The 20,404-nt window shown below is 54.3% G+C and overlaps 8 protein-coding genes across 8 annotated transcripts; 4 read left to right on the forward strand and 4 right to left on the reverse strand.

Annotated features, from left to right (window-relative positions):
* Window positions 1-1,038: 1,038 nt before the first annotated feature.
* On the forward strand, window positions 1,039-2,802 carry PG997_014433 (FAD dependent oxidoreductase; the record flags this gene model as incomplete). Its single annotated transcript, XM_066818747.1, has 8 exons — window positions 1,039-1,461; window positions 1,538-1,636; window positions 1,671-1,819; window positions 1,881-1,945; window positions 2,005-2,083; window positions 2,143-2,252; window positions 2,365-2,592; window positions 2,669-2,802. 8 exons carry the CDS (start codon window positions 1,039-1,041, stop codon window positions 2,800-2,802), a joined length of 1,287 nt encoding a protein of 428 aa, XP_066660935.1.
* A 376-nt stretch (window positions 2,803-3,178) lies between these two features.
* On the reverse strand, window positions 3,179-5,671 carry PG997_014434 (uncharacterized protein; the record flags this gene model as incomplete). Its single annotated transcript, XM_066818748.1, has 1 exon — window positions 3,179-5,671. One exon carries the CDS (start codon window positions 5,669-5,671, stop codon window positions 3,179-3,181), a length of 2,493 nt encoding a protein of 830 aa, XP_066660936.1.
* Window positions 5,672-6,595: 924 nt separating this feature from the next.
* Window positions 6,596-7,574, forward strand: PG997_014435 (uncharacterized protein; the record flags this gene model as incomplete). Its single annotated transcript, XM_066818749.1, has 2 exons — window positions 6,596-6,628; window positions 6,690-7,574. The coding sequence occupies 2 exons, from the start codon at window positions 6,596-6,598 to the stop codon at window positions 7,572-7,574; spliced, it is 918 nt and encodes a 305-aa protein (XP_066660937.1).
* Window positions 7,575-9,883: 2,309 nt separating this feature from the next.
* Window positions 9,884-11,440, forward strand: PG997_014436 (S-adenosylmethionine decarboxylase; the record flags this gene model as incomplete). The annotated part of the gene is made up of 1 exon (XM_066818750.1): window positions 9,884-11,440. One exon carries the CDS (start codon window positions 9,884-9,886, stop codon window positions 11,438-11,440), a length of 1,557 nt encoding a protein of 518 aa, XP_066660938.1.
* Window positions 11,441-12,507: 1,067 nt separating this feature from the next.
* On the forward strand, window positions 12,508-13,284 carry PG997_014437 (uncharacterized protein; the record flags this gene model as incomplete). The annotated part of the gene is made up of 3 exons (XM_066818751.1): window positions 12,508-12,724; window positions 12,827-12,917; window positions 13,089-13,284. The coding sequence occupies 3 exons, from the start codon at window positions 12,508-12,510 to the stop codon at window positions 13,282-13,284; spliced, it is 504 nt and encodes a 167-aa protein (XP_066660939.1).
* Window positions 13,285-13,562: 278 nt separating this feature from the next.
* PG997_014438 (CutC family protein) lies at window positions 13,563-14,372 on the reverse strand (the record flags this gene model as incomplete). Its single annotated transcript, XM_066818752.1, has 1 exon — window positions 13,563-14,372. One exon carries the CDS (start codon window positions 14,370-14,372, stop codon window positions 13,563-13,565), a length of 810 nt encoding a protein of 269 aa, XP_066660940.1.
* Window positions 14,373-16,362: 1,990 nt separating this feature from the next.
* PG997_014439 (uncharacterized protein) lies at window positions 16,363-16,991 on the reverse strand (the record flags this gene model as incomplete). The annotated part of the gene is made up of 2 exons (XM_066818753.1): window positions 16,363-16,790; window positions 16,961-16,991. The coding sequence occupies 2 exons, from the start codon at window positions 16,989-16,991 to the stop codon at window positions 16,363-16,365; spliced, it is 459 nt and encodes a 152-aa protein (XP_066660941.1).
* Window positions 16,992-19,596: 2,605 nt separating this feature from the next.
* PG997_014440 (uncharacterized protein) lies at window positions 19,597-19,977 on the reverse strand (the record flags this gene model as incomplete). The annotated part of the gene is made up of 1 exon (XM_066818754.1): window positions 19,597-19,977. One exon carries the CDS (start codon window positions 19,975-19,977, stop codon window positions 19,597-19,599), a length of 381 nt encoding a protein of 126 aa, XP_066660942.1.
* Window positions 19,978-20,404: the final 427 nt, after the last annotated feature.

Raw genomic sequence — 20,404 nt, forward strand, 5'->3', positions numbered from 1 at the left:
CAGTTCGTCAGCACGAATGGTCTTGGCAGACTTTGGGGGCGTAGCTGATAGACTATGGCACAGCATTACATCTGACGGCGCTTCTAGTCAGATTATACCAAAAGGAGTAGTTGAATGTACTCCTGCGGTCCGGAAGAAGCTGAGAGGAGCTGTCAGACTGTCGACACCGCTTTCTGTCGCCCTTCCTTTGAACGGGATAACTTTAGGCACCTCTTCGGGACCCCCGGGGACATCGTGGAATCTTTTCGTTGAGTTACGTTCATTTCCTAGCATGTCAAGTATGTTGCGAATAAACACATACGGCCAACAATTTCTTTTACCGTCGATGATAATGCGCGTACAGTCTCAGCGCCGCAGCGGCACTTCCGCTCGCTCTTGGTGTAACCCATTCGAGCTGCTTTGTCATACAATAACCCTGCCTTGACCTGCAGCTTCGGGTAGTACACTACGTTTTCCATGCGCTTCTTCCTGCGGTGTGGTCTGTTAGGATCATCATAATTCCAAGTTAATGGTTTACCCATTAGATTTTCCAGCGCCAACTTATAACGGTGTAATCAGCAAAGACGTGGTGTTCGACGACTCGACAAGTTACTATCAAGGCTGCCGGATCCGGCATGTTACGCCACCATCTTCGAGCGGCGCTGACAGTAAACGGATGACCGGCCCCACGCTCACGACTGAGCGGGCTATAGCTGACGTTGTACAGATCAGACCCCTTCACACACGCATAGTCGCGCCAAATTTTGCTATGACCGGACACCAGATGGCGCAAGTCCGACTTGCCCGCAATCCTATTTACCAAAGTCATCTAGGCCGAGCATATGTCTGGACTCCCTGCAGCATGTTTGCTTTTTATGACTCGGCCAATAAGCATCAGGCGTTGGAGATCATATACCGGATCGACCACTCGCCCTCATCCCATCTCGGCTGAAACCCCACCGAGCTCAGGGTGGTCGGTGACATTCAAAGCAAACCCGAAGCAACCATTGATCTCCCGTCAACGCCAGGCATTGACCGATCCCAGAGTACTGTCCCAGGATGGGTTTGAAAGTCGTCATAGTCGGCGGCGGCATCGCCGGCCTCTCGGCCGCCATCGCGCTGCGGCGAGCAGGCCACGAGGTGCACGTGTACGAGCGCTCCTCGTTCGCCAACGAGGTCGGCGCCGCGATCCACATCCCGCCGAATGCGTCGCGCTCGCTGCTGGGCTGGGGGCTGGATCCTGCCCTGGCCAAGTTCGTCGTGGTGCGGCGGAGCTACCGGGCCGACGGGACTTCGCTCGACAAGTTCCACGAGATGAGCCACGAGTCGGTGAAGGACCAGTACGGCGCGCCTTGGTTCTTTGCGCATCGAGTCGACTTGCACGAGGAGTTGCGGAGGTTGGCGACACAGGAGGCCGTCGCTGGGCATGGTGATCAAGGTATCCCGGCTCAGATACATTTGAACTCGGAGGTCGTTGAGTTTGTGGGTTCATCTTGCCCAAGTAGCAGTATTCTACCAATGCTCCTTTTCCTTGAATTACTAACACATCAGACCAAAGCTACCGGAGTCGTCCTCTATCCGATTGGCTGGTGGCCAGGTAATATCGGGCGACCTGGTGATTGCTGCCGATGGTATACACACCATCGCCGTCAAGACGGTTCTTGGCCACGATAACCCCCCCTCTGCCCCAGAAGGACTACAACTTCTGCTACCGGTTCCTCATCCCTGCAGCTGCGATCCGGTCCGACCCGGCGACCAGAGACTGGCTCGATGCAGATGATGGACGGATGAAGTTCTTCGTGGGCCATGATAAACGGCTCATATCGTACCCGTGTCGGAAGTAAGGTCCTCTTCTTTCTGTTTTAACCATCCTGCTCGTGGCTTATTGGGGTTTTTAATAGCAACGAGGAACATAACTTTGTGGCCATGTTCCACAATGACGACGAAGCAGCCAAGAACCCGGAGGGTGAGTCGGATAAGCCCACCTTTACCCCTATCTCGAACAACTCTGACTGTGACGGACAGACTGGCAGGCCTCTGTAGATAAGTCGGAACTGTTGAGGCGATATGACGATTTCCACCCCTACCTCAGGGCAATCATGAAGTAAGTTGCGCATAATCCAGCAACCACACAGCTTAACATAAGGCTAACTCATGGGTTAGCAAAGCCACAACGGTAAAGCAATGGGCGCTACTCTACCGTCCACCTCTTCCCACATGGAGGAAAGTATCCCTCATACTAATCGGCGATGCCGCCCATCCCATGCTGCCCCGTAAGTCACATATCCGCACATCCAGACCAAGCAAACGGGACGCGACAGGAGGGGAAAAAGCCCCCTCATAGACCAAAGGCTGATGATGGCTATCTTCGATATAACCATGTAGATCAAGGCCAAGGCGGAGCCCAAAGCATCGAAGACGGCGTCGCCATGGGCATCCTCATGTCCGGCGTAACTACTCACCCCAACGACGTCGCCTCGCGCCTCGAGCTTTTCGAGTCGCTGCGCCGGAACCGCTGCAGCGCCATCCAGATCCTGTCCAACGCGGGCCAGGACGAGGCGGAGCGCGTCCGGGACGCGGCGGCCAAGTTCATGCTCATCCAGGACATACCGAGTAAGTGGACCCGGGCTGCACACATCTATCGTATGTGGTTTTGTAGTTGAAGCTAACTGCAAGTGCGTGCTTGTAGAAACCACCGAGGAGTTCGTCGACTTCAATTTCGGGTACGACATAGTGGAAGAGGCCATTGCCATCATGCGGCGACAGGATCCGGACTTCGTGCTGGCGCCTGGCTTCTTCCAGTCGCCTGCTTCGATGAATTGAGCAGTGACGAGAAATTCGAGATGTTGTGAAACGAAAGTGGTGACCTGGGTAATCGGTACATCGTGTTTTACTTTGGCAAGAACTGTGTATTTATTTGCGAGAACCTTCGTTGCTAGATAGATCCCTTTTACATGTCCAAATGCTATATGCCAATCCTTTTTGAACTCATTCACCCCAAACGCCAGCTCCTATGCTTTGATATCATTCCATACATCCGTCGATAAAATCGTAATAACACATACAACCCCTTTCTTACCCAACGGCGGCAGCTAATCTAGAATTAGATGATGTATGTATCCAAACATATATCGTTGAAATGATCACAATGTATAATAAGAATAAAAATATACCGCCTCAAATAGAGGCAGTCTCCCAATCACCGAAGCATGTAGGATAGATCGGGGAGGTTTTGGATGATGTTTTCGACGGCTTGGCTCATTCCCTCCTGCTCCTCCTTTTTCGACGATTGGACTGGGCCAAGAATGACCGTAGCTGGGGTTGGCATCTCCGGGATTGTATGAAGCTTGTTCACTACCGAAACTGGGGGCCCAATCGGTTTGTCTGCAATGGGCGCCTTAACTGGTTGTTCTTGTATAGGTTGAGGAGTCGGGGTTTCGAAGCAAGAGAAGTCCGCAAAAGCCCAAGGATCCGGAGCCTGATCCTGGATCTCTTGGATTTCTTGACTTTCACGTTCTACGGAAAACAAGCTCGTAGACTCAGCCGCTGTCTCCAATGCCGGGACATCCGTTGTGAACACGGAATCACTTGTATCTGCCGAGAACAAGCTCGTAGACTCTGCGGCCTGTTCAGAAACCGGAGCATCCGTACCTGTATCTACAGATTTCTCCTCTTCAGGCGTGTCCTGTTGAATGGTTGTTTGCCCCAAGTCTTCAGGGAGGGCGGTGTCTGCCTTGAAGCTTGAAGGCTCCGGGTCTCCAATATCGGGGAAACCGCTGCTGAGACTAAGTCCCCTGGCAAAAGTAGGCGAGGCAACCATTTCACCCCATTCATCATCGTCGTCGTCATCTCCCTCTCCCTCATCTCTGGATGTGCTGACGTGCTGGGCTGGGGGTAATGGTTCTTGGGGTGATTGCTTTGGAGCAACTGCTGGGGCAACTGCTGGGACAGGGGGCAATGAGAGTGAGTTTCGAGCTGACTCTGTCTTTGGAGCGGCTGCTGGAGCATGAGGTAAGGACATCGAATTCCGAGCTGAATCTGTCTTTGGAGACGAAGTTGTTCCCGTTGCCATTGGTAAAGTAGTTGGCGACGGCTCAGGAGTCATGGAGCTCCAGCCGAAGGCCTTGGCTCCAATAGGTGGGCCAGTTAAGACGTTTGGAGGTAGTGTAGAAGCCCTGGCCGTTCGACCATCAGGTAGTTCGGCAGAATCTCGCGGTGTTACCGTAGGGATGCTGCTCTTTGTCGCGGCTCGTGGCTTTCGACCGAATATCTTGTCCATCTCGATGGGTACAGTGCCCCCCGAGTCCCAATTGAAGCCGCTCGTCCGCTTGCCTAACCCAAATGTCGGCCGTCCCGATATTGAGTCCTCTTCCTTCCATCTTCGAACAACCTTGATTGTCTCTTCATGAACGTCCGAGGTAGCCCATTGAATCCTGGGATAATTCTCGTCGTCGCCGGAGTTGTGTTTCCGCATGGACCCATATCTGGAAATACGGTACCAGATCCGTCGCTGGTCGAGATTGGTAAAGCTGTCAGATATAACACGGTCTGGCAGCTCGCTGTCCGGATCAGCGTCATCGGAGATGTTGGAAAATATCGTCTGAAGGCCATCTAGATCGATGTTGAAGCTGATAGGACCAAACTTCTCTATGAGTTGTTGCACAGGGAGAGACGCAGATCGTCGAGTATCGGAGTGGGCAGCAGTACTAGATTCCTCCAAGCTATCCCTTCTGTCATCCGGGCTGGTACTAACAGCAGTGGGATCATTCAATTGCTCGTTATCCACTGACGCCTCCCTTGCATCGTCAGAAGTCACTGAGGCTACACCTGAATCTGTCTTGGGTTCATCATCAGTAGTGGACTTCAGGGTCTCGCGTGACCTCTCCTTGCTCTTGTCTCTAGCCGATGCTGGCCTCTGGAGTTCGGCTGGTTCTTCGGATGCTGCTCTTGCAAGACCGTCAAACTTGTCTACCAGAAGGGCAATCTTCCCCGTCACCTTTCTCGCGCTCGGTTGTTGTGGCCTGAGGTTGGCTTCCTCGTCAATCGAGGTGATAGGTGAATCCTGACGTTCCGGGACACGACCGTCGCCATCGGTAGAAAAAGTCGAAGAAGGCCTGGACGGACTCTCGTGGGGTTCGGCGTTCCCATCAGCCTCGTCTTCTTCAGGCAGTGTAGCTGTGGATTGTGTGATTGGGGAAGGACCCGGCCTGGATAAGGGAGCACCTTCGGGCTTGAGATTATTATGGCCAGTCGTGTCGGCACTGGGCGGCGGTAGTCTAGGTGTCGCATCAAGCCACGGTGAATCGGCGGCCCAAGGATCGGGGGAGGGAGGCGGGCGGAAGACGGAGGAAGCGCGTGAGCGCGGAGGAGGGTTCAAGGCGGGTGAGCCGGGCCAAGAACCAGTGCTCTCCTTTTCGAAGATGGAAGATGTTTTCGATCTCAAATGCGGAGTGCGCAAGGGCGAATCTCGACCAGCCGTCGCCCACGGAGAGGCATCTAATAGATCGTGTTCCGACTTTGCCGCCCAGCCGCTGAAGGTTTCGTCATCGGCCCATGGCGATGGGCCTGGCGAGGGCGAGTGTGTCAAGCTTGTGCCTCCAAAGAAGGCTTTCGGAGGCGGGTTGAGGAGAAGGCTGTTATTGGGAGGAGCAGCATCCGCGCTTGCCCACGGCGAGCCCCATGGATCGTCCATATTGGGGAGTGGAAGACAATGGTCATGTTGACTCGCGACAACAATCAAAGGTTATCAGGAACCGGGAGTTGCGATCCATCATAAGTGGAAAAGCACACTAATCAAAAGATGACAACAGCCAGCATGGCAAGGTAATAATAAAGAATGGGTTCTGGATGGGGAGGTTCCACGCTGGCAGGCTGGCAGGCTGGTGGCTGGCCTTTCTAGCTCTCCTGAGCCTGAGCGCGTGTGAGACGGGGACAGCGCTCGGAACAGAAGTACTCTCCGATGGGAGAGCCCGATTGCCGTTGTACCTCCAGGAGTGCGATCAAACAAGAATGCGCATTGCCCAGGGGTAGGTACCTGTCTGCAGAATCGCACCCATGCTGCCAAGGCCGAGGAAGCCGGGGGGCCGGTGGAGCCAACTGAAGTGCAGTGACTTCAGCCCAGGCACCAACATTTGCATAACTATGCTGCACAGTGCTGCCAGGCTCCGGAGTCTGCTGTGTGGCTGGTGAGGTACTTGGGCTTCCGTGGCCTCCTGTGGCCTCCTGTGGCCTCTGAGCTGCCGTGGCTAAGCCTCTGCCGATAAGCACGGGCCTGTTTCGCTTCCAATCTCCCATTGCATCATTTCGCCCAGGCCCGTTGGTGGGGGTTTTATCTCGGATATGGAGGGGCAGCCAGCTTTTTATCGAGAGACTGTAGCCATATGTAGCTGCTGATAAATGCAGAATATCGTCCATCGCCGATAATCGCTGGCCTGCGCATAGGGTTGGAAGGAATTTTCTGAATTCTGGGATTATCTCATCAAAGGCATAAACGCCGCTCTCACCACGTTATTCTGCTTTGTACGTACTAAGGATAACTTAGTCCAATCGGAATACATTCTCGGACGTGTATTCTATAAGAACTGCCGGAGCGCGACAGGTCACCGCAAAGCCAGAGATGTCTCTATCCAAAGTCAAGCATATCATTCTGGTAGGCATTATGTTGCAACCAACCAAGATCGGTGAACTTCGACTAATTTAATCCATCACAGGTATTGTCCGGGAAGGGCGGTGTCGGCAAATCGTCTGTCACGACACAACTCGCCCTCTCGCTCTCCCTCGCCGGCCATTCGGTCGGTGTCCTCGATGTCGATTTGACCGGGCCCTCGATGCCACGCATGTTCAATATTGAAGAAGCAAAAGTTACACAAGCCCCCGGCGGCTGGCTGCCGGTCACGGTTCACGAAGCAAACGCCGAAGCTGGTGTTGGCGAACTACGATGCATGAGCCTGGGCTTCCTCCTCAAGGGTCGCGGCGACGCTGTGGTCTGGCGCGGCCCCAAGAAGACGGCCATGGTCCGCCAGTTCCTGTCCGACGTGCTTTGGGGAGACCTGGACTATCTGCTGATCGATACGCCGCCTGGGACTTCGGATGAACACATCTCGCTAGCTGAAACCCTCTTGAAGGATGCGCGCCCCGGTCAGGTTGCGGGCGCTGTGGTGGTCACCACGCCCCAAGCGGTAGCTACCGCGGACGTGCGAAAAGAGCTCAACTTTTGCTCCAAGACGGGCATACCTATCATTGGCGTGATCGAGAACATGGCCGGCTTCGTCTGCCCCAATTGCGCCGAGTGCACCAACATCTTTAGCAAGGGCGGTGGCGAGGTTATGGCGCAGGAATTCAGCGTACGCTTTCTAGGTGCCGTGCCCATCGATCCACAATTTGTCATGTTGGTCGAATCTGGAGCGCGGCCGGTCTACCCCGCGGGAACCATGGTGAACGGGAAGGACATATCAGGGGCCAATGCTTCAACGGAGCAGGCCGCGGAAACATCAACCAGGAAAGACGCAGCGTTGCTGGCGGACAAGTATCGAGGCTGCTCACTGGAACCCCTTTTCAACCAAATCACACGGGATATTGTGGCAGCCATCGGATGAAGCCAAGCCGAGCCAAGTCTCGGTTTCAACACAACAGCCCAACTTACCGGGGCTGCCCATGCATGCGATGCGACATATATTATCCAAGCAAACGACGACCGATGAGGCGATGCGCCAGCCCGCGAGGGCGATAATCAGCAAGACACGACAATAGCCGTTTGCAAGAGCGTGTGCTGGAACCCCGGTGTTAACTCTATCTGTCATGACTTTACAAGAGGTTCTGGCGAGATGCAGATCATGCAGGCAGCCTAGGTAGGCCTTTGGACGCTTGAGGGCTTTTTGGTGCCGTCGTACACCCTCTCCTGTTTTGGGACCAAAGAAAACAGTTTCGATGCAACTGACACGGCATGCGGCTTGGGTGTCCAAACCAATACGTAGTAGCACATGTCGGAGGTTCATGCTCCCAAGACTCGGCTGCTCGTTATGGACCATGGTTGGTTTGGGAGCACCTTCTTTCTACTCGTCGTCTGGTTGGTGCCCAAGCTCCACTGGCAGTGTAAGCTGGAATGAGGATGTACACTCCATCCCCAGCCGTGCAAGCGGCCAGCAGGCATGTCATCATCTTGGCCTAGTGGTGGTTTAATCTAGATAGAAATATATCAGCTCCAACAAAGATAAGGTCGATGCACGGGAAACGGCTTGGGTGATAGCTGCCAGCCCGATATTTCCAAGGTTGTGTTTGACGGATGCCAAGTTAGGGAGTTCGACCACTCTGGATTACCCATTCGTACCTAACAGAGGCTGGGGCTGGCAGCTATCGACGATGCGCCAAGAAGAACACACACAAAAAAAACCGCGACTCCACCCCGCCCTAAAATCTGCAAAGTGAAATGACCTCAGAGGCGCAGAGGCTCAGCGGCGGCTCAGAGAGGGAAAGGCGTCCCGCGGCGCCTTGGGAGCTGGCTGGCTGGAGCTGGCTGGCTGGAGCTTGGGCGGAGGAAGTGAGGAGTCACGCTGTTACTGCAAGGCCTGCAGGGCCTGCAGAGTGCCTAAAGTGCCTGCCCGCTTGCTGCTGGAGTGAGCTTGAGTGACCTTGAGTGGCCTACCGACAGCCCAGGCCAACCACCCCACCCGCTGTTACGGCGCACATGCAGGCTGCCCATCCACACCCACCACCAAAAAGCTGATTTACTGCATCTGATTCGATTCGGCCAGGCACAAAATTCTGCCATAGTCGCGGAGGTGCTGAATCAAGAAAAATCTCTCGCTCCCCCGACCTAACTCTGCTTGACTCTTACCGACTCAACAACTGCCCACCGCTCCTGCGCAGAACAAGCCATAAATTATTTCCGTGAGGACGGAACGAAAGAAACTCTGCCCGTTTGGTTCTCCGCCATTCACCTCTTCCCGCTACTGCTGTTGCATTACTTTGCCCAAACTCTATCCTCAGCAAGACCCCCCAAGTCTCAAGACCCTTCAACTTATTTCTTTTCCCGTCTCTCCTCCTTCAGACGACAGACCCCGAATCCCTACCTACCCGCGACGACACGACCACCGCTTCTCGTCTACCGCCTCTGCTGCTTGCCCAAACGCTTGCTCCATCTTCTGACGAATCTGGATCGTCCATGTTTCTCAGGCAACACTCGAGCAGCTTGATCTGAACGATCCGAAACCTCTGGCCTGACTTTACGAATCAGGCGCATTGTCCTGCTGTCGTCGTAATCCCATCCCATCAGTTCTTCCATGAACCCGGCGGACCTGCTACGCTTCCTCTCCAAGCCCGCAAAGTACGTCAAAGATAAATAAGCGCCGTGGCATCCCGTCTATTTTGACTAACACTCGACACATAGGCCCCGATAACCCCAGTTTTCACCGTTCTTCACGCCTCTCCGGTTTTTCTTACCAAACCAAACAACAACTACCCACCCCGACCACACCATCTTTGCAGATACCCTCGTCTGCCAGGCCCGATACTCCACCACAGGTATCGGTTTCTTGCACGAACGAGGCCCAGATATCAACGAGTCACAATTCCTTCATCACAGGTCTTCCTCCCCCCCGCGCGGCCGCCCTCCTTAACGTCCCTACGTGAGACGTTATAAAGCTATACATTTGCATTGCTGCTGGCGTAGCCAGCATCTGATCCCCTCCCACCCACCTGTGGGCCTACTCTCTCAGACGAACGCCGCAAGGTTCGTTTGGGTGGCAGTCAGTGCTCCGCGGTCGCTGCAGTACCCGCCGCCAACCCCGTCCAGTTCATCATCGGCCCGGCTCGATCGATCGATCCTCACCGCAGGACCGCCCTAATTTGGAGGAGAAAAAAAGAGTTGTGTTTGGATATTTACGACTTGCACAGTCGCAATACGGAGATGGTCGACTCTGAAGTCCCCACCAACCAAATCATCTCGCCGTCTGAGGATACACCTCAGTTGACGATCAATCATGAAGTCGCGGCAGATTTAGATTCGTCCAACGCCTTCGAGGGGCCCGAGAAGCTTCTTGAAGTCTGGTTCGCCCCTAGTGCGGACGCTCTTCCCCATGGAGTCAAGCCGGACGGCCTGAAGGCCGTGGCGTCCGACATCTGGGTCCCTATGTTGGACGAAGTACACTGCAAGGTTCTCTCGACCATCAAGTCGGAGCACATTGACTCGTACCTGCTCTCCGAGTCCAGCATGTTTGTGTTCCCCCACAAGCTGATTCTGAAGACCTGCGGCACCACCACATTGCTCCGAGGCTTGCACAGCCTTCTTCGTATCGCCGCCGTTGAGGCTGGCTTCCCATTCCACAATGTGAAGAGCGTGGAGGACGAGCATGTTGCGGCAACCCCCTACCGAGTGTTCTACAGTCGCAAGAACTTCCTCTACCCCGAGAAGCAACCGAGCCCCCACCGGAGCTGGAAGCAGGAGGTCGATTTCCTGGACGAGACATTTGAGCATGGTAGCGCGTACATGGTGGGCAAGATGAATGGAGATCACTGGTACCTCTACATCACCTCCCCACAGACCAACTCGCCACCTCGTACTCCCGAAGGCGATAAGGAGCCGCCTTTCCTGCCCAGCGGCTGGAAGATTCCTACTGGGCTGGCCACGGCCTTCAATGGCGCCCCTGAGAGTAACGACGAGACCCTCGAGATCCTGATGACTGATCTCGATCCTGAGAATGCAAAGCAGTTTTACTTGGATCACGTGAGTGCGGTCGCGCGCGCCGAGTGTCCTAAGCAGGTCCAGGAGGCACAGCAGGCTGCTGAGGAGAGTCTGGGCGACTTGTCAGCTAGCGTAGATACGCTTAAGACGACCAGCACAGCCGTCAGTCACACCGATGAGACATTCGATGCCGCTAGCTTGGACAGCAACTCTGATGGGAACGGTACCCACACCCCAATGTCTGAGTTGGCCGATATTAACCAAGCTACTGAGGGTCACGTGCTTGGCACCATTGTCTCGGATGCTTGCGGGCTCTCTGGCGTTTATCCGAAGGACAAGTATCCCGATGCTCGCATTGATGCCTACATGTTTGATCCGTGTGGCTTCTCTGCCAACGGAGTCATCCCCTCCCCTCACAATGCCGAGGATGGCGAGAAGTCTACTCACTACTTCACCGTTCATGTAACCCCCGAGCCTCAGTGCTCGTACGCCTCTTTCGAGACCAACGTTCCTGGGGGACAAAAGGGCCGAGAGACGTCTGAGGTCATCGAACATGTGGTGGAGATCTTCAAGCCGGGCCATTTCAGTGTCACGCTGTTCGAGGCCAAGGGCGATGACGTTGCCAAGGGTGTAGCTCGCAACAAGCGTCTCGAGAAGATTCGGGGCTACCGTCGCATGGACCGAATCGTTCATGACTTTGAGGACTACGACCTGGTCTTCCGCTACTACGAACGTGACGACTGGGTTGGTGGGTCAGGCCTCCGGGTCGGTGAAGATATGTAAAAAGCCTGGTGCAACAGACAATATCTCACAGAGACAAAATGATTTCACACGCATGGATGATATTTTTACGATCTCTTTTCTGTGGAATTGGTTTCCCCTTCGTTGATCGTGACGAACCTACAATCATTGGGTACGATCTTGGTATGATCTCGGCCTTGCACGCGGTAAGTGACACTACGATATTGCTACATGACTCTTTTGGTCCGTTCTTTTCAGCTATATATCTAGCTCTATCTAAAATGGCATATCTTAATCAACCAAACCTCTTTCGGTTCCGACTTCGTGACGGTGATGTCTTGGTCCAGCTTTGCTACGTATATCGCAAACATAACTACGAGCATTTATGAGATTGAAGTTAGACAATATTAGCTAAAGGTACACAGCATGACCCAAGACTCGGGTATGGTATGCTATGACATCATATGAGTACTGTGGATGTCCAACGATGGATAGGGGTATATAGAAACTGAGTTCGGTAACCTTGTCAACGCTGCTGCTAGGCTGTTGCGCAAACAAGGATGGGCCAGCTTTCTGTGTCTTGGCTTTCACAGCCGCAATATGCCCAAGGCGGGCTTTTCTCGAGCTATCTTGATTCTGCAATTACCGAGAGAAAAACAAGCATGTATGACACAAGATTCGCCTATCAGCCTTCGTCCAAGGTGTGTCAGTATAGAACACAGCACGTCCGGCTCTGGCGTGGCACGATATACTGTTGCTTAATTTTACGAAACATCGTGACTTTGTCCACTCCGTCACTTGACTTGACCGAGGTGCTGTGCCCCCTCTCAGCTGAAAGGATCAAGACATTGTCGATATCGCATCCGTGTAGCAATCACCTTTCAATCTATCGTCGGGATGATTGACGAGATCTCTTTGATTGAACGGGTTGAGGGCTTCTGTTAGGCGGGAGGAGGGAGCCGACCGAGCGACTACATAATGGATGAGGTTTGCAGATAAAAGTGTCATGTGTAAGAACAGTTACAGTCCGTCTTTCATGATACCTCTTTTCCGCCATTGCTCAACCATAGTCATATCCCCCGACCTCTGTCTTATCTCAGTCCGTCAACATGAAGCTCGCTCGCGTCATGGCCATCCTTCTTCCCAGCTCCAGCTCCGGAGCTGCGGTGGCGATGACGATGGACAAGCTTCGTGGCAGAGCTGCTGTTGCAGAGATTGTCGAGTTGTGTCCCAACCCCGACTTCATGGGCATCAACGAAACCGTCACCTGCCTCAACTTCACTGATCCTGCTACACCCAAGGGGTACGGTCAGAGAGACACATGCAGTAAGTTTGATTCATTCCGATCCATGGCGGTATGAGGCAACGCCTCGTCATCAATTTTTGCTGATACGGAGGGGTCTCTTTCTAACCCGCGGCTTTGAACAGTCAGCTTGGAGGGCTCTCCCTTGCATGTTGGAGCGCCTCAGGGAGTCTCGTCGGTCCGGATGTATGGCACCTTGAACTGTACGCTGTACAAGTATGTACCCCCTACTCGGCGCGCTTTGCTTTTCCCCTTGAAGCCCTCGCCTCTCAATGGGAGGAAGAAAGCAATGATAGAAGAAGAGAGGAATGCGGTGACCATGATGATCATGCAGAACTTATCCATAGATCGGTGTTGCCAACTCAATCAATCTAACTCTTGCCACAGAACCGAGAACTGCGAACCCGACACACCTGACAATGGCCATATCATCCCCGGCGGGGGCGAGAGCCATCTGTTCGGAGGCGCCGGGCCGGATGATCCCAAAGCCATCGACGACAGGACTGTGGCTTTCAGGTGCAGAGATCCAGCGAAACCTGGGGTGCATAAGTACTCGTCCTCTGCTGCTGCGCCACTAGAATGAAGGTGCTGGGAAAGCGACGGCGCTCCCTTCGCATAGCCCAACTGTCAGGACGTCTCGTTTATTGCGTCTACGTAACAGAGGAGACAGTATAAGGTTATCAATTGCAAAGGGGGGAGAACATTCTGACTCATGTATTAGTACTAAGCAAACCGAAAGGGTGGGATCGCGTGCAGGGCGCTGTAGGGTTGCTGGCATGCTCGCAATGCCGCTCTCGACTAGTTCGCGCTGCTTACAAGACCTGAGAGTGGTCACTTTGGCCGAAATGATCAATATATTGTTTACTTGATCTCTCCTAGGATCTTCTGGACTTCTGCCACATCTACCTCGTCGTTGCTTCCTCCTGTCAAGCAAGAAGAATGAACCCAGGATTCTTTGCCGTCACCACCTCCGCCCATACAAAGCCTTGAGCGTATGTCTCCCACATTGCTGCTCCTTACTCCGCCGCCCGCGATAATCTCGATGCTGTCGCCAGCCTTTGCCATGATCTTTTTCAATGTGGTGATGTTCTGAGCCGCATTGCCGGGTCCGCCTGAGGTGAGAATGCCGTCGATGCCCATCTGAACAAGTGACGCCAATGCCTTCTCCCACTCTGCGACTACACCTGGGGTTCCGTCAGCGGCTACATCACCCGCATCGTCACTGCCCACAATGTCGTCGAATGCGCGATGGAAGACAGTCTTGTACGGCTTCGAGGCAGCAACCAGCTTCTGCACCGTCTCGACCTGCAAGCCTACCCTTCCAGCACCCTCTGCCCCTGTCTTCATCAACGCACCAAACACGAACCCGTCACCCCTCTCAACCCGCATCGCGCCCGACGCCTTGAACGCCTCAATGGACCGCACCATCCCGTCGATCTCCGCATCCGAGTACAAGAAATCTCGTTGCCCCGCAGGAGGACCCCGCGGCCGGATCATGATGCGCACGGGAACTTCCGCGTCCTTGAGGCACGCCACATCGTCAACGCTGGGCGTCAGGCCGCCGGCCGGGTAGGACCCCGCGGCGTTGAGCTCGATGCGGGCAGCGCCGGCCGCGATGGCGGGGGACGCGGAGGCGGGGCCGAAGATGGGGATTTCGAGGCGCGTGGGCATCTTCTTGTCCCGCATGTAGCAAACGGTGGCAGTTGATGATGCTGTAGTACAGAGAGGGCTGAAGCTGTGCTCAGCTGCTTATTATTCTTCCGGTTCGGTGCTCGCTCAGCTTAGCATGGGGAGAAGGGGCATGCTCTGAAACGTGATGTGTATTGGTGGTGGTTGCGCCGAACGGTAGTAGATGCACTCTCCAATTGATGCGATTGACTGGATGACTAATCGTGCATTCCCGCTGTCGTATGTCTCTTATCGGCTTTGTGGCAAGCCTGCCTCAGCGGCAATGCAAAGGGATTAGCAGTAGGCGCAACAGACTGATGAGGCAATAGCTAAATCAACTTTGTACAGGTGCTTTGGCTTCCGCGGTTTAGAAGACCAAGACTCCCGCATCTGCTGCCGTTCAGGTTCAAGCCCCCCACCAGGCGAAAAGGGGCAAAACTGATTCCAGAACAGGCAGTAAAGAATAGCTGCATTCAACTGGTTGGTGCCGTCTACGAGAAGTCTTCAGCACATCACAGTTAGCCCATCTATCAATTGATTGGGGCTGTAGTATTGAAAGTAAGTCTCACTACGTTCCAAGTGTCAATTGACATCAATTCAATGTAAGAGTGACTGCTATTCAACACACGGCGCCAATGCACAAGATGGACGTCAGGACAAATCACTCGCTACAGCCGCATTTAGAGACCCTAGATAGGCAGTTTCTGGAAAATCAAAGGTAAGACTTTGTCTCGGTGGCCTGTCCGAAGCACCTGCCGCCACCAATGCCGCCAATCAAGATGCTTGCCATGATATCTCTTGGGCGCCGAATATCATCACAGGTTGCGCTACAGGGTAGGTCGTACGATACGCACTTTGAGAACTCACGGGAGCTTTTTTTTTTAATTCTTCCTTTCTATGTCTTCTTCTTTAATAGAATTGGCCGCAGCAGCTTGGGGTCGGGCCAAATGAAGAACAAATTTGACCGTGGTAGCTTGGAACTGGAACGAAAGCTGGACGAGGTCAACCGCAGTAGCTTCTAGCCAGGCCGAAAGCAGAACGAATACCACCGCGGCAGCTTGGAATTAGACAAAACTAAAAAATGATTTTTATCCTATTTTATTGATTCCCCTAATTTTACTGATATTATGCAGTCACCCTTGGTTATTTATCCCTGTCGTCGTGCCATGCCTGCCGGTGCCGCTGATTACTACACCAATTGGTTCGGCGATACCTAGGAAGGTTGGAAGGCCAAGGCCAACCACAGCTGAGCGCCTTCGGGGTTAACTGCTATGCAGAGGACCGTCCGCCCGCACAGCGATGTCGATCAGCATGTTCAACGAGGAGCTCTCATCATCGCAAATCCACCCCAGTCTCTGCAACAAGAGGAGAGGATCACTGGGCTGTCACTCCCTGGACCCGCCAACCCGGGCACCCTCTTCGCGAAGGGTGGTTCGTCTTCGCTTGTCTTGTCACCATGCAACCATATTGTTCAGAGTAGGGTGAGAAGGGTCCTTCGCGGTGTCTCCAACGTGCTGTGCCTTGAATGCGTGCTCCCGGCCGGAGTGGGCACTCTCTCCATAGCGGAGAACCTTCGCCTGAGAGACCGCCGCCATCGGCCTGTGAGCTCTTCGTCGCTCGGATGCGGTGGATTGCCTGAAGTTGCGAATCATCAAGGCTCGTGTATGGCTCGATGATTGAGGGAATGCCACCGAGAACGTTGACGTTCTTGCAGACCTCCCAATATGTCCCAGGATACTGGGGACTGGGGCATATTGGGAGGTCTTTGGGTGATGAAACCCTGAAGTTGTCTGGTGACGAATTGACACGCCGGCAACACAGACTATAAAAAACGAAGGTCAGTCTTTGGACCACATGACTCGGCGTATGCTGTTTTGTGGATGCATTTTACTTACCAGATCCTGAGCCGCCTACTTTGCGGCGCCCGCATGGACGAACTCAACAAAAGCGAACACATTCACCCGGACTGAATTTAAGCAACACCTCGCGATGCTCATGGGATGTGAGCTTTCGGTGCTCGTAGGAAATAACGAACGTCCTTGATCTCGGGCCGGTGTCCCGTATGTAAGGGTGGTCCTGTACCTGCTGGACCGTTGGGCGGCAAGCCAGAAGCAAGGCCAGATGGAAATGACTGGGCTTGCCAATTGCCGCTTGGCCACCAACCCAGAACACACGCCTTGCACACTCTCGGATCGGCTTGGTGGTACCTGGTGGAATTTGCCGCCCCGCGGTGACTGATCGATGTTCCGGCCGTGGTGCCGACGCTTTGGTCCATGCCTGTCTCCTCGGCCACGCTGATCTCGATCGTATGCATGTTCGTGATGAGGACGATTGGGTCTCTGAGAAGCGGCTTTCCGCAGATGGTACAGGGGAAGATATGCGTTCCGAAGTAGTATACGATTGGGATTGAAGGTTCAGATGCTGTGTGCGTGTTGGTAGAGTGACACGCATCGCCGGAAGCTTATCCAAACTCGGTCATTTAGAGGGAAGTAAAAGTCGTACCAAGGTCTCCGTTGGCAAGGGACACCGAGACCAAGGTAGCTGGATGACGAAACGAGATCCCTTGGCCTCCGATTTGAGCCGCAACTGACCGTCCATGTTGCGCACAATGCCAGCCGCCATTGCCAGGCCCAGCCCCAGGCTTCGTCCTTCGGCCGGCTTCTAGACCTCGGCCTCAGGGTTGGCTTCGGCAGTACTCACAGGTCATGCCGATAGACAAGTCAGGGGTAGAAACAGAACTTGAATGGCTTTTCAGCCTGGCTTCTTGGTACTCTAGCTAGATATCCTGCATCGTGTCCAGAGCAATCTCCCTCACCGGCGGGCGCATCATGACCAGAAACAACAGCCTAGTGAGAGCCAGCGTGATTATACTGGGATCAAGACGCAACGTCTTCACCCGGCTCAGCAGTGCAGCACTGATTTCCGGAATCTCACTCAGGAACCGGATCAGCACCTTTCCGGGTGCCGATAGGTATGTTAGGGGTAAAAACAGAAAGCGAAAGTCTTCTCAGCCGTCTTCATCGTTCTGGGCGTTCTCGGCCGCACTGTCCATCTTCTTAGCTCGGATCTGTCGTATAAGGTGACATGATCGGCGTGGAACAGCTCGGGCTCAACTTGCTTACAGCATCGGTTTCTGTCGGGGGATAAAAGCTTCAGGAATGTGGCTCCTTTCGGAGCGTCATGCGCACACGACGGCCTGTTTCGACTTCAACTTGACGTATTTGAAGCTGTTCTCGATACGCGTGTGCGGATCGATCTGCTCCCGGCAGGGTACGATGTGCTCTTGGTTCCAACGGGCATACGTCTCTGCCTACTCCTTCCAGAGCGTCTCGTGGTTGGTGGCGGCCAAGCGTTCATAGCGACCTCGCTTTTTGATCCTTCGATGTTGGCTCCATTGCTGTTGGCGATAGCAATGCGCATTGACTGTCTAGACGCGCATTCTTCTGAACCCCCCCCCCCCAGAGCATGCCGGGCAGAAGTCGCTGTTGCGCGGTGGGCAACCTTCGGAGAAGGAGCCTTAGAAAGTGCGTCTGCATTTACCAGAGGCTGAAGGGCCAGATGCCGAAGAATCACCTTTCTAAGGTCATTGCTACTACATCCAAGGAAGGCAGCAGACGCGAAGTGTAGCTCCGGCGAGTCTTGGGGCGTTCCAAAGCGGCCCGGTCGAGTGTGGCCTCACTGATATCACTAGCCAAAGGCCAGTCTGCCAATGGAGCAGCCATGGTTGTGCCGGATGTTGAAGGTGACCCGTCTCGCGAATATGGGATCTGTACCGACCCTATGGGCCGGTTGCCGCTGGGATCTAAGGTCGATCTTATTGCAGACTGAGGATGCGTCGAAGAAACTTTCACCTTGGCAGTGTCTTTCCGTAATATTCGCCGTCGTTTTTAGCGGTTCCCACGAGTCCATCTCCTCGAAGCCCGTTCTTGGCAATTGCGCCGGGCCTTACGCGATGCTAGGTAGTCCGGAGGACCGCCTCCAGCGATTTCAAGCTGGGCTAGTGAAGTTGTCTGGTGACGAATTGGCATGCTTCTCCAGTCGGGACCAGGGTCGACACCACCCATAGGTCCTCCGCCGTGCTCGGCGCTAGCAACATGACGGAAATCAAAGGGGGCGCTAATTCTGGTCTTGGATGGCGACTCGGACGTAAATGGGAAGAATGATCCGGCGCTGTTGAAGACCTGGGCATCGTGGTGCCATGTAGTCTATCTCGTCAACCATTAAAAGGCATGGACGCCGCGCGGAGACATCATGCTCAAATCAGTGCTGCCGAGTCGGGATGATGACGCCGAACCACGGTGCGTCGGGTCTACCTTTTGGCAGGGCTTGCAAGTGACCTTTCCATCGGCTGTCAGGGTGCCCTCGAAGGGGTAGCCGCCATGGTAGTTGATGCTATCGGCACGCGGCTTCTTCTCCTTATTGTTTCCTTGCTCTGTTGGGAGCCATACTGAGGGTGGGTTGTCCTTTGTTTGGTTGGGTGTATCGTCTCGGTGACTGTGGCGCTCAATACAATGGCCGTGGCTAACTCCGAAGACTTTGACGGCCAGCCCGTCTGAGATCTCGAGGTAGCCTTTGCCTTCTCCCTCGCCGGGAGCAGGGCCCGGAGCCAAGGTTTAATGGCTGGAAGAGCCCGACACCACTGACGGGCCTGGTGCGCCCCTGACGTCCAGGCTTCTGGCGCTGGATCTCGTCGCTGGAGATCCAGCGCCAGAAGCAATTCGCCATGGACGAGAAAATGTAGTGAGGATGCGGAGTCAGGACTCTAGTCATACAAGGCTTTCTCCTCCTCGTCGCCTTAGGGATACATAAAAGTATCTCCGTGGCATGTCCAGCACCATATATCCTTCTGCATGACAAACAAGATTCGCTCCTGCGGCTTCAACTTGCTAACCCAAGCAGTATGGTCGAGTGCATTGGCCAGCTGTGCTGACACACTTACTTCCTTCCGTAAGAAGAGCTTTTGTGGCAAGTGTCGCATCCCCAGATCCTATGCAGTTCGCTCGAGCCTCGTCGAGAACGCCGACGTAGTTGCGCAAGATGAAAGTCCCTTGAGGCAGGTTAGTAAATAAAGCCGATCAAGGTGTAAAAAGGGAAACAGGTCAACTCACGATTGGCTCGAACTCTCTCGACGCGTCAAGGACGACCTTGAAACATGGTTCCAGCACCATTGGCCCTTGGCCATGGCAGTTGAAGCGTCTCTATCATTCTATGCATATAAAGTCAGTCCTCAGATCAGAAATACTACTCGACAGAAACGACTCACCGTGTATTGGCAGAAGGCACATGGCATGTTCTTCTTGTCTCGGCGAATCTTCACGAAGACTGCACCCCACTTGCCGAACTTGCCAGCTTCTGGCCAGTCCCCCTTCCAGCCTTGCTGCTTTCGCCAGTCCTGGCCAAATGTGGAAGGGCCATCGTCAGCGGTCTTGAACCAGCCCATCTTGGCGCTGAGGCGGTTGAAGCGCTGATTGACGTTCTTCTTGTCCTTTAGGTCGAAGAGAGCGCCGAGGACCTGTAAGTCGGTCGGCTCGGGCTTCGAGGCGGCAGGGGGAGACGAAGAGCTCGGCACCTCAATGCGCATATTGGTGCTGCAAAGGGCGTACGGCATGTTCTTCTTGCCGCGGCGGATCGTCTCAGGAAAGCCAGCGTTCTTGATAAATACTTCAACGCGGCTCCAGTGGTCTCCAGCTAGTAGCCGCGGCGGAGTTCGAGCCGAAGAGGAGAGAGTACTCGCTGCAGGGGATCGTCTTCTTCCAGTCCACCAAGCGGTTGAAGTGCTTGGTGATCATGGGTTTGAGGTGACCGTTGACACAACCCTCTGACATTCAGTACTCGGTCATGGCGAGGGCCAGTGAAGTTGCGGAAGTTGTGCTGGTTTCCGAGACCGGCAGCGTGCTTGCACCGTACAAGGCATGGATCGGAACGCCGTAAGCCATGACTCAATCGCGTTCGCGTTCCGTTCCTCCATGGAACCTGAGTCTCAACCCCGTTCTCGTCCCGTCCCCCCCAGGAAACCTACATCTTAATTGCTTTCT

This window comes from Apiospora hydei, assembly GCF_038363865.1.
Source record: "Apiospora hydei strain CBS 114990 chromosome Unknown utg000010l_segment0_segment0, whole genome shotgun sequence".
Taxonomy (NCBI): domain Eukaryota; kingdom Fungi; phylum Ascomycota; class Sordariomycetes; order Amphisphaeriales; family Apiosporaceae; genus Apiospora; species Apiospora hydei.